Raw genomic sequence first — 13,704 nt, 5'->3', positions numbered from 1 at the left:
TAATAAGGATTGCATTGAATCTGTAGATTGTTTTCAGTAGCATGGTCATTTTAACAATATAAATTCTTCCAATTCGTGAACATGATATCTTTCCATTTGTTTTGTCATCTTCAATTTATTTCATCAATTTCTTATAGTTTTCAGAGTACAAGTCTTTTATCTCCTTGGTTAGATTTATTCCTAGCTATTTTATTCTTTTTTGATGCAATTGTAAATGGGATTGCTTTCTTGATTTCTCCCTCTAAACTTTGTTGTTCGGGCATAGAAATGCAACATATTTCTGTATATTAATTTTATACCCTGCAACATGAATTCATTTATTAGTTCTAATAGTTTTTGGTGGTGTTTTTCTATGTATAGTATCATGCTATCTACAGATAGTGATAGTTTTACTTCTTCATTTCCAATTTGAATTCCTTTATTCTTTTCTTGTTGATTGCTGTGTCTAGGACTCCAATACTATGTTGAGTAAAAGTGGAGAGAGTGGGCATCCTGGTCTTGTTCCTGGTTTAGAGGAAATGCTTTCAGCTTTTCACCATTGAGTATGACATTGGCTGGACGTTTGGTCATATATGGCCTTTATTATGTTTTGGTATGTTTTCCCCTCTACCCACTTCCCTGAGAGATTTAACATAAATAGATATTAAATTTTGTCAAGAGCTTTTCTGCATCTATTGAGATAATCATATCATTTTTATTCTTCAATTTGTTGATGTATATCACATTGATTTGCAGATATTAAAACATACTTGAATCCCTCTGAAAAGTCCCACTTGATCATGGTGTATGATCCTTTAGTGTATTGTTGAATTTGGTTTGCTAATATTTGATTGAAGATTTTACACCTAAGTTCACCAGTGATATTGGCCTGTAATTTTCTTTTTTTGCACCATCTTTGGTTTTGGTCTCAGGGTGATGCTGAACTTGCAGAATAAGTTCAGAAGTGTTCTTCCTCTTCAAATTTTTTGGAATATTTTGAGAAGAATAGGTGTTAACTCTTTTGTAAATGGTAGAATTCACCTGTGAATCTGTCTGGTCCTGGATTTTTGTTTCTTGGGTTTTAAAATTACTGATTCAATTTTAATTGGTAATCAGTCTGTTCATATTTTCTATATTTCTGCTGATTTATATTTGAGAAATTGTGCATTACATGGAATTTATCAATTTTTCTTGGTTGTGCATTTTATTGGTGTGTAATTGTTCATAGTAATCTCTTATGGTTCTTTATATTTCTGTGGTATCAGTTGTAGCTTCTCCTCTTTCATTTCTGATTTTATTGAGTCAGACCCTCACTCTTTTTTCTTGGTGAGTCTTTCTAAAGGTTTATCAATTGTGTTTATCTTTTCAAATGACTAGCTCTTAGTCTCATTGATTATTTTCTATTGTTTTTTTAAGCCTCTATTTCATTCATTTCTCCTCTGTATTTATTATTTCTTTCCTTCTACTAACTTTGGGTTTGTTTACTCTTCGTTTTCTAGTTCTTTAGGTCTAAGGTTAGATTATTTACTTGGGATTTTTTCTTCTTTCCTGAGGTAGGCCTGTATCACTATAAACTTCTCTCTTAGAATTGCTTTTGCTGAGTCCCATAGATGTTGGACCATTGTTTTTTCATTTTCATTTGTCTCCAAGTATTTTTCTTAATATCCTCTTTGATTTCTTCAGTGACCCCTTGGTTGTTTTGTAGCATATTGTTTAACCTCTAACTGTTTGCACTTTTGGGTTTTTTTCTGTAGTTGAAGTCTAGTCTCATACATTTGTGGTCAGAAAAGATGCTGGCTATGATTTCAATGTTCTTAACTTTCTTTTGTGGCCAAGATGTAATCTATCCTGGAGAATGTCCCATGTGCACTTGAAAAGAATGTTTATCTGATGGTTTTGGATGGAATGTTCTATATATGTTTAGTAAGTCCATCCGACCTAAAGTTAAGTCCAATGTTTCTCACTGGATTTAAACTTGATTTTCTGTCTGAATGACCTGTCCTTAAACGTAACTGGAAGTTAAGTCCTCTACTATTGTTTTGTTACTGTCTATTTCTCTGTATGTGTTGTTTAGTATTTTCTTTATGTATTTAGGTGATTCTATGTTGGGTGCATATATATTTAAAATTGTTGCATAATCTCGTTGGATTGGTCCCTTTCTCACTATATAATGTTTTCTTTGTCTCTTGTTTCAGTCTCTGTTTTAAAGTCTATTTTGCCTGATATAAATTTTGCTACCCCAGATTTGTGTTTATTTCTATTTTCATGAAATGCTTTTCTCCATTCCCTCACGTTCAGTCTGAGTGTTTCTTTAGATCTGAAATGAGTGATTATAGGCAGCATATATATGCGTCTTTTTTTTTTTTTAAATCAATTCAGCCAGTCTATGTCTTTTGATTGGAGCATTTTGGTTCATTTATATTTAAAGTAATTATAGATAGGTAAGTACCTATTGCCATTTTGTTAATTGTTTTTTGGTTGTGTTTGTAATTCTTTTTTGTTCCTTTCCTCTGTTCTCTCTTCCTTTGTGATTTAACGACTATCTTTAGTGTTATGTTTGGATTACTTTCTTTTGTGTGTGTGGATCTATTATAGATTTTTTGTTTTGTTGTTACTATTAGATTCATATATAACAACCTATATTCATATGTGGTTATAAGTTGATAGTCTCTTAAGTTCAAACACATTCTAACAACCCTGCATTTCTATTCCCCACCTCATATTTTACATCCTTTTGTTTTATGTTTCTATTAACTACTTATTGTGGATACAGAGGATTTTACTATTTTTGTCTTTTAACCTTCCTACTAGCACCTACTACCTTTACTGTATGTTTGCTTTTACCATTAAGATTTTTTTTCTTTTGTAATTTTCTTATTTCTAGTTGTGGTCTTTACTTTTCCTCTTAGAAAGTCCCTTTAGCATTTCTTGTAAAGTCATTTTAGTGCTGCTGAACTCTTTTATCATTTGCTTATCTGTAAAACTGTTGATCCATCCTTTGATAGCCTTGCTCGATACAGTCATCTTGGTTGTAAGTTTTTTCCTTTCATCACTTTGTGTATGTTCTGCCACTCCCTTATGGCATGCAAAGTTTTCTGCAGAAAAATCTGCTAATAGTCTTAGAGGAGTCCTCTTCTATGTACCTAATGGCTTTTTCTCTTACTACTTTAAGATTCTCTCTTTATTTTAATTTTTGCCATTTAAATGATAATATGTCTTGATGTGGTCCTCTTTGAGTAAATGTTGTTTGGGACTTTCTGATTTCCAAACCTGGAAGTCTGTTTCTGTCTGTTAGAATGTTTCAGTTATTATTTCTTCAAATACGTTATCTGTTTCTCTCTGTCTCTCTTTAATTGGGATCCCTATAATGAGAATGTTACTATACTCAGTGTTGTTGCAGATGTCCCTTAAGCTATCTTCATTTTTTTTAAAATTCTTTTTTCCCTTTCCTGTGCTGTTTGGGTGGTTTCCACTACCCTGTCTTGCAGATCACTGATCCATTCTTCTGAATCCTCTAATCTGCTGTTGACTCCCTCTGGTGTAATTTTTCATTTCAGCTGCTGTATTCTTCAGTTCTGTTTAGCTCTTCCTTATATTTTCTACCTTTTTCTTAAAATTCTCACTGTTTTCATCCATTCTTCTCCAGAGTTCATTGAGCATTGTTATGGTCATTACCTTGAACTCTATTGGGCATACTGCTTATCTCCACTTTGTTTAGAGTTTTTTCTGAGATTTTGTCTTGCTCCTTCATTTGGAATGTATTTCTCTGTCTCCTCATTTTGCCTAATTCTCTGTATTTATATGTGTGAGGCATGTTCCTGATCTTGGAGGAGTGACCTTATGTAGGAAAAGTCTATGGGACCCAGCAGCATGCTCCCCTCTGTAGGATCTATACACCAGATCTATATGCTATAAGGGTGCCCATCTGTTGTAGCAAGGTCAATTGGGTGCACTGGTAGGTGGGGCTGGCCCCCCACCTGGTTGGCTACCATACTCTGCCTCATGCAGAGGCTGTCAGCCACTGGTGGGCAGGACCAAGTCCTGGGGCAGCTGGCTGCAGGACCCAAGGGTACCTGGGCTGGTGCTGTCCCACCCAGGAACAGGGCCAGGTCCCATTGTAGGAGCTGTGGGGCCTGGTGGGGCCTGGAGTTGGTGCTCTCGTGGGTTGGTAAGCTTCTGGTGCTAATAAGCTATAGGGAGAACTCCAAAGTGGCACTTGTCTCTTATAATGGCTGGCACCAGCATCCATGTCCCCAGTTGCCTCCTGCCTCTCTGGGAGGTTCACAAAGATCAGCAAGTCAGTCTAACCCAGACTTCTTTCTAATTACTGCCTCTGCACTGGGACATGGAGCAAGTGAGAATTTTTGTGTGCCTTTTAAGAACAGAATCTCTGTTTCCTACAGCCCTCTGGCTTTCCTGTACACAAGCTACACTGGTCTTCTAAGTCAGACATGCTGGGGGCTTATCCTCCAAGTGTGTGACTCCCAGGCTGGGCAGCCCAACTGCCCCTTCATTCTTGTCCTTTTGATCATTAGGAATAAAATATGCATAAACATAAATTTTACCTGGTATTTACATAGTAGGCCAAAGATTTTGTCTGTATTTACTTCACACTAGAAGTGAAAGAATGTTCATTAATTTATATACTTAATTGTGATTTACCATTTCAAGATAAAGTGGAATAGAGAGACCTTGACCTTGCTGATCCATACAAAGCTTAGAGGAGTATTAATCTTATTTAAAAGAATGTTATAAAGTAAGTTATGCACTACTGACCAATACAGCGTGGGATTGACTGCCATCTCCCATCCTTGCACACAAGTTCTTCTGCATCTTGAATTAGATAATTTTCTTGACAGAGAATAGATATTTTTTCTCCATCCTGATATGTCACTGTAGTTGTCATATCTCGAGTATTGGGAATCTGAGGCGGGGGTGGGCATGATTGTATTTGTGCTTCTGAAAATATTAAATTAGATTTCTTGATTAAAAACCATGTTAAAAATATTAAAGGAATAATTTTCAATAAATAGAAAGCTCTAATAATATATCATAAATGATTAAACATATTAGACTCTTAATTATACTCTTAAGCTTGTTTAGTACTTTAATATATCACACTTGGTTTACAGTGTCATGGTCTTCCTTGCAGGTTCTTCCTTCTGTTCTTTCTGTGGTCAATCTGCATAATTTACGTAAAATTGATTTTAATTACTTCTAACCTTTAGGATGTTCTAAGTGAATTGCTCACTCAATTACAGGCACTAAGTAAAAACTGATATCAGGGTATTGTTTTTTACAGATATCGGTGATCAGATGTATTGGAACCGGCTTAAAACCCTCACAAGATTTTCTCCCAGTGGAAGCAGATTAGCCAGAGGAAAAATTACACTTAGTTAATGATCGATTAATTTGATGCAGAGTCTTGGCCAAGGTAAGAATTAGATATGTTCACTGGGATTTATAGTATACTGTTTACAGTTCAGAACTCTTCTGGAGGTACAATTTACTAGCTTTCCTGTTGCTGTTAAGAGATATATAGATTGATGAAAATACACCTGGTTTAACGGATTAGACAACCTGGCTTTAGTTACGTGACCAGCAGGGTATAAAAGACCCTCTGTAAACTGTGTCTGAGTCCCATAAAATTGAGATACCTCAGATATATATTGGCAGTTCATAATTTGAAGACAAAGACTGTCCTGCTCAACTGAGGGAAGATTCTGCATGACTATACCTGGAAGATTTTGGACCTCTCTGTGACTCCTTGATTTTGTTTTCTCCTGCCATACTGTACTTTTATTTCATTAGAAGCCGTATGCAAGTATATACTGGAAAGTCTAGTAAATCCTTTCAATTGTTCAATATTTTGTATTAAATTCAGAGAAATATTTGACTGAATACACTTCATTCATGCTTACTAGTATCATCAGATTTTCTATTTTGCTCTACATCAATAGAAGTATTTTATATTTCATCCAAATATTTTTCTTATTTCTGTTTTAACTATCTTGACATTTTTTTTCAATGTATTTTCAAGAATTTATTTCTTTGTGTCTGTGTTTAACCACTTTGTCGTAATAATATTAACCTGGTACTTCTTAATAAGTCTTGCAGAAGTTGGTCTATCCACTACATTTCCCTATAAACTGAATTAATATTCTATAAATCAGCTATTTATGATTTTTTAGCTTATTATAATAATTGATATTTTAATTTTAATTATTCTTTCCTTCTATGTTCTTTGGGTGTATGTTCTTTTCTAGATTCCAGATTGTACTTCCTATTACTTTAAGTTTGTTCCTTGTTTTGTAATGCATGCTTTAAACTACAAATATCTCTGTTTTTGCTGTATCCCATAGATTTCAAAGTATACTGTTTGCCTTTTTATTTTACTTAATTTAACATATTTTCTGTTAGTAAACCACCGACAATGGGGTTTTTTAGTTTAGAGATTTGTGACATGTGTGAATAAGATGTGTAGCTAGCTCTCTTTTACTTTTATATTTGCTTTTACTTTAGAGAGAATAATTTGAGGACATTGATTACTTGAAATTTGTTGGGAATGCCTTTATCGTATGAAAGTAATAAATTGTTTTAAATTAATTAAACTATATTTAATAAGCATAATATAGACTTCCAGGCAAGGTGTATTTCAAGAGCTATAAAGAATATTGTATAATTATAAAAAAGTTAATTCACAGGACTAAGCAAATTATAAATGTATAATGTATCTAAAAATCTATCAACATACATGAAGCAAAAGATGGACAGCGCTAAAAAGAGAAATAGACAAATCCATAATCCTAGTTAACAATACTGATACCCTTCTTACTCTGACTGATAGAACAACTAGAAAAAAACATTTTAAGACATAGATAAATTTTTAGAACACTAGGAACCACTTTATCCCGATCTAGCAACTAGATTATACATATGCTTTATATGAAAAAGGAAATACCACAATGATAGGCAATATGCTGTGCAATAAAGAAACAACAAATTTCAAAATATTGAAAAATTACACAGTGTGTTCTGTGACAATTGAATTAGATTAGAAATCAATAAGAATAAATTATCTATGCAAACACCCATAATACTCATCAAAACTGTATACATTAAATATATTCAGCTCTCTATATAAAAAATCATACCACAATAAAGCTCTTAAATGGAGAATAAATTATTTAGAAAAACATAAATATTGGGAATTAAAAAACAAACTTCTAACAACTGCCATGTCAAAGAAGAAGTCATTAGGAATATAGAAAATATTCCACATAGAACTAAATGAAAGTAAATTGGATATATTTATAATTTTTTGAGACACAGCTAAAGCAGCACTTAGAAGGGAAAAAGGCAGTTTAGTACAGGTTTACATTTAGAAAGTAGGATGGCTTAAATCAATGTTTTAATTTTCTATCTTAAGAAATGAGAGAGTAAAATTAAACTCAAGAAAATTATAAGGAAGGAGAATTAAGTCCAGAAAGAGAGAAAATAGAGAAAGATGAATAGAAAAAGAGGAAACAGAGAAAATTAACAAAGCTAAAAATTAGAGAAGAGAGGAAACGGAGAAAATCAAGAGTGTTAAAATTGGTTATTTGAAAATAATAATATTGAAAAACAAAACTCTTGGGAGAAGATCAAAATAAAGGAGAGAAACAACTATCAACACCAAGAATGAAAGAAGTGATATCACCAAATATACTGTAGAATTAAAAGAAAAATAGAATGTTAAGTGACTATTAGAAAGAATTTTACATCAATCAATTTCATAAATTAGGTAAAATGGAGACATTTCTTGAAAAATACAACTTTCACACCTTGACAAAAGACAATATCAAAAATGTGAATAGCACACTCCCTATTGAAATTGAATTCTTCATCAGAGGAAACTTCCAAAAAAAGCAAACTGCATATCAGATGACTTCACATGTAAATTCAAAATTTTTTAGAACTATAAGTGTTTTACGCTTAAGACATTACTGGAAAAACAGAAGCAGAAATAAATAAAGAGACATACCATGTTTATGATGTGAATATTCAATATGGTAAAGATGTCAATTCTCCCTAATTTATTTCTCATTATAAAGCCATCCCTTTCCATATACAAACAAATATTTTATAAAAATTAATCAGCTTTCCCTGAAATTTCTATGTTAATGTAAAGACCAGAATAACTAAAACAATTTTGAGTAGGAGGAACATACTTGTAGACTACATATCAGACTTCACAGACTTCAAGTCTACTAAAAAGCTAGTTACAAAGGCAATTTGGCAGGAATAAAGATAGACAGATAAATGGACTGAATAGCAAGTCCAGAAATAAATCAACACTTCCATAGTCAATTGATTTTCATTTCAAAGTCTTTTCCACACATATTGCTAAAACAATTGGCTATCCATACATAAAAAAATCAACTCCTATTTTATGCAATACTCAAATGTTAATGTAAGATGGATAATATACTTAAATATACATACTAAAACTATGAAGCTTCTAGAAGAAAATGTAGAAGAACACATGTACTTCACTGCCTCTAAATATTACTTGTTTCCTTAAAGAGGCAGTTGTGTAGCAAGTTCTCTTTTAATTTTATATTTGCTTTTAATTTGGAGAGAATAATTTGAGGACATTGATTACCTGAAATTTGTTGGGCATTCCTTTATCATATGCAAGTAATAAATTGTTTTAAATAAATTAACTATATTTAAATAAGCTAATATAGACTTGCAGACAAGGTGTGTTACAAAAACTATAAATAAATATTTTATAATAATAAAAAAGTTGGGCTTCCCTGGTGGCGCAGTGGTTGAGAATCCGCCTGCCAATGCAGGGGACACGGGTTCGAGCCCTGGTCTGGGGAGATCCCACATGCCGCAGAGCAACTGGGCCCATGAGCCACAACTACTGAGCCTGCGCTTCTGGAGCCTGTGCTCCGCAACAAGAGAGGCCACGAAAGTGAGAGGCCCGCGCACCGTGATGAAGAGTGGCCCCCGCTCGCCACAACTAGAGAAAGCCCTCGCACAGAAACAAAGACCCAACACAGCCAAAAATAAATAAATAAATTAATTAATTTAAAAAAAATCAGCTTTATAAAAAAATAAGTTAATTCACAAGGACTAAGCAATCATAAATGTATCATGTATAATATACAGTACACATTGTATATTGCCATGGCAGTTGTTTAGAAGTTTGTTGTTTAATTCCCAAATATTTATGTTTTTCTAAATAATTTATTCTCCTTTAACAGCTTTAGTGTGGTATGATTTTTACATAGAGAACTGCATATAAGAAAGAACTATAGGATGTTGAACACTAGATAGTAGATTTGTTTTTATATTGGTTTGAAGCTACTTTCTGTATATTATAGGCTTGTAGAAATTGGTAAAAATATTGAGGATAGTGAGTCAAGGTGTCCTACAGTTAGAGAAGAGAGATACAGATGTGAAAGTAAAAAACTGAAATGAGCCTATTCAGTTGGAATTGGTGGTGTCAATATAATTCAAGACTTTTTAAGATAGCTATAGACACACAAATAGATAAATAGATGACTTGATAGATACATAAATATATATAAATAGATAGATACATAGATTGATACATAAATAGATACATGAATAAATACATAATAGTTCAGCATAGACATAAGCACATTTATGTGTAATGTAAGAAATCAGAAGCAATGGTTTTCCCATGCTAATGAACACACCTACTGCCCAGATGTTAATTTAAAGCCACCAACGTTCTGGGTGTTGTGTCATATAGCTGACTAATGCACACGATACAATTAATATTTAGAAACAGTGTTTTGGTTTGTTTCTAAATTACCTTTCAGATTGAAAATTATTTGTAATGATAAATAACAATTTCCTTGGAAGACACAAAGATACTACTTTTACAAGTTAGAAAGAAATAGAATACATTTTTGAAAACATTATAAAGAAGAGTTTACCTTCTTTGCAAGTTACTTCAGGATCCCATCTTCCATTTATACAGATTGAGTGTTTGTATTCTGATTTTCCTCGACATTTGTAACTTTTGTTGGTGTTATGGTCAAATTCAGTCGTATCTGGTGGATTTCCCTCAGATGCAAATATTTTTAACCATTTACACTTCTTAAGTTCCTCTGTTGCTATAAAATGAAAATATTCCCTTGAAAAGACTAATTCTAAGAACCAAATAACAAATACCATAAATAGCTATGGAGTCAGTAATATGATGAACTTACAATTTATGCCTACAAATTCCACCAACCAAGTTATTACTGATCAAATTGCATGAAATGGACTATTATATATGAACCTGAGTCCTGCGTCCAGTTTTTGAAATTTCAGAGAAAATATCCATCTTTAAGACATTCTGCATTTTGGATTGGAACATTTTTGCATGATCTACATAGTGAATAGTCATCGCATGAATAATCTGGTCCCAAACTTGAAACGTGTGCAAATGTTCACATTCATTTGTTTTTAGATCTGAAGCATCTCTGCATTACTTTTAATTCACAATCTTAAAACATTAAAATAAAAACAATTATGTGTGGACATAGAATATCAAGTTGCTAGTTTATATATATTTTTTCAAGAAAAGTAATGAAACATAGTAAGAAAAGTACATCTAAGTGTTTTTTTTTAATAGAATCTTAATTTTTAAGCAGATCTTTTGAATGATCACCAAAAAATAACAAATACTTGGAATAAGAAAGTGGGTACTTAAAGTTAAAACCTGTTTTCTGTATATACACGTAGAGTCTTTGAGAAGCTATATTACACACCAGGCCATTCTATGATCCAATATAATGCCATAATAACAATTTTTTTTTTCCGGCTCCAGAAAAAAAGGTAAATATGGACTAAAAAAGCTTTTTATATAGCTACCTATTTCAAAAAATCAGTGCAGGTGGAAGTCCTTTTTGAATATGACAAAATATCAGTATAGGTCTTTGGTAGTATTTGTTAATGATTTGTTAGTGATAAGAGTCAAGTGAGGATAACAGAATAAAGAAAAGTCAAGTAGTTGGCTCTCGAAAAGTAATGATTTGAAAATGCAACCCTGAAAAAATAACATGAAAAAATAACATGAAATAAGGAGATGAATTCAAAACTAGGGCTGAGAATCAGCCCTAGTTTTAGGATTCGTTCAGAGTGTTGAGGGAGACAAAGCCAATAGTATTCTTCAGGGAACGGTAACTGAAGGAAGATGTATACTCAAAAGGAGCAGTGGTGGCTGCTGTCATCATCCTATGATTGACTGGTTTCTGAAAGGAAAGCAAACTTATTTATTAGGAGAATATAAATATAGCAAGAAGAATGAAAAGCTAGACTAGACAGAGTTACAAAATAAACACTGAGAGGAGAAAATTGGAATAAGGTCTATTATAGCTGAGAGGGATTATGTTAAACTGAATACAGGTAGAGGATTAACCTTTGCAAGGAAAACTCTGAGATCAGGGGAGTAATAATTGAAGCACATGCTTTGGTGTAAGGTAGAATGAAAAGTTAATGAGGCGAGGTCATTTGTGGAGATGGAAGAGGATAAAGATGAGGGTTGGTGAAGAACTGGCAATACCTTGGACAGGACTGTGTTAAGTAAAACTGTAGGGAGTAATAAACAATGAAATTTACTGATTAACTTAATAAGCTCCTATTGAATATCTCCCATCTGTCAGCCAGTCTTCTGGTATTGGCAATATATCAGTGAACAAAACAGGTATGAATCCCTGCTCTCATGGAGCCTGAGCCTAAGCCCTACCTTCTTCTTGGAATAATTAATGACTAGAAATCTGATGAATAAATAAGACTGGGCATCCAGGGCTCTCTTTGAGTGCAGGACCCAGGAAAACTCCAGGAAAGAAGTCATCTAAGGGAAAAGTGAATGAAGATAGCTAAGATTCTCCCGGTCAGTCATCAAAGACTTGGTCATCCAAAGGTCAGGATGATTCACTTACAGTGAAATGCATCAGTCAGGGCAGGTTCCTGACCCCAGCCCAAGGGCCTCCTGTGACTGAGTTACCTACTGACTGGGAGGGCCTGAGCCCACCTTCCCTCCAGCACATTAACTTCTTTTTGCTGCATTTGAAACTGACTGAGAAATCATCATTGTTAGAAGTTTTGAGAGAGGCAAGATTCCTAAAGGAATGCATGAAACGGGTATTTTCTTAGCTATATTTCCTTGTTTTAAAGGTCCTAAAAGAAAGAGTATCATATAAAAACAAAAATGGTATTTCTGCAGAGATAGTTGTATTTTCCTTGTAACTAGTACTCATATTTTAATCATGTGAATATCAGTAAGATTTAGCTTCACACTTGTAAAGATAAACAATGTTAATATCAGGACAGAAAGATTCATAAAATTCTCTTCTAGTTTATACTTTTCCTCTTCAGACACATATTGAATTATAAACAACAAATGTTGGGAATCATTATAATTTAAGCTGACATTTTCAAGGATATCTCTAAATTTCAACAATATGGTTGCAAATGTTAAATGTCAATTTGAGAAGTGCATTCTCACCAATACACTGAGGAGGTTGGGTCCACTTTCCACTAATACATGTGACTGATCTGGGTCCAATCATTGTAAATGCTTCTTTGCAACTGAACTCTACCAAGTCTCCATGGTGATAGAGAGGGGCAGAATGGTTGACATAGCCGTGATCAAGTTCCGGTATATCTCCACAGGTATTCTTCTCCTCTGGAAAATTTCACAAAAATATGTTCGTCTTTATCATTTAAGTTTGTATAAGAATACAAATAAAAGTGTTGATTTACCTTTAAATATTACTATTTTTAATACATTACCAATACACATGGGCAAAGCTGTCCATTGTCCATCAACACACTGAATTTTATGAGAGCCCTTCATCAGAAATCCAGGATTGCAAACATATTCCACCACCTCACTGTGGCCATATTCTTCTTTCTGTGTTTCTTTAACTTCTCCACTGAGGAGTTGAGGAGGTGGAGCACACGATTTTACTTGCCCTACAGTAGACATACTGTGTAAATAATGGTTACGTGGTCTATTTTACAACTTAAAAATCCAGCTAATGCAGAGATTTTTTGTTAATTAGTTTATTATTTATTACATAATTTATTTTAGCATTCTTAAACAATGAAAAAACAATGGTGTTTACACCAGACTCTGTTTCCTAGTTCTATTACTCATCCTGAGCTAACATATTGGAAGTCTATGTAAGCCCAGAAAACGTGTTCAATAATCTAGATTCCCTAAATAGGTATGCAAACCAATTAATCAATATGGGTGTGCAAATTATAGTAATATTCTTATTCCATGGAAACATTGTATCAAAACTTTTTGAGAAAATATCATCCTTTGAAACAAGCATTTGATCAAGTTTTAACTTTTATTCCAGCCATACATATGATTGAATTGACTATAAGCTACTTGAACATTGTTCAGACACACTTGATGACACTTAAGGTAAGTCCCACATTATATACAATGTCCGATATTAATGGTGGAATTGTAGGCAAAAGGAAAACTAACAAGAAATCCTGCCAGTGTCAGGTTCCTTATACATATCTGTGGATACTTCCACCACACATTTCAAGAAGCAACTGGAGATTAATTTCTTAAATAAGGAAAACTGTTTTATCTACAACCCAACACTTGTCCTTGGTGGGTATACCTCTGGCTTAATGCATTAGATTATAGATGCACTGGTAGCAGACAGAAAATTAAGAGAGGAAAAAAATGGT

The 13,704-nt window shown here is 33.4% G+C and overlaps 1 protein-coding gene across 1 annotated transcript in view; it reads right to left on the bottom strand.

Annotated features, from left to right (window-relative positions):
* Window positions 1-13,704, bottom strand: part of CFH (complement factor H) — a 120,288-nt gene that overhangs the window by 38,836 nt on the left and 67,748 nt on the right. Inside the window, 4 exon segments of the mRNA XM_036861622.1 lie at window positions 4,762-4,938; window positions 9,936-10,115; window positions 12,497-12,676; window positions 12,784-12,966. Coding sequence (XP_036717517.1) covers window positions 4,762-4,938; window positions 9,936-10,115; window positions 12,497-12,676; window positions 12,784-12,966 — 720 coding nt within the window.

Source organism: Balaenoptera musculus, chromosome 1, assembly GCF_009873245.2.
Source record: "Balaenoptera musculus isolate JJ_BM4_2016_0621 chromosome 1, mBalMus1.pri.v3, whole genome shotgun sequence".
Classification (NCBI taxonomy): domain Eukaryota; kingdom Metazoa; phylum Chordata; class Mammalia; order Artiodactyla; family Balaenopteridae; genus Balaenoptera; species Balaenoptera musculus.
The sequence above is the reverse complement of the archived record's forward strand: the minus strand, read 5'-3'. Positions and strand labels throughout refer to the sequence as shown.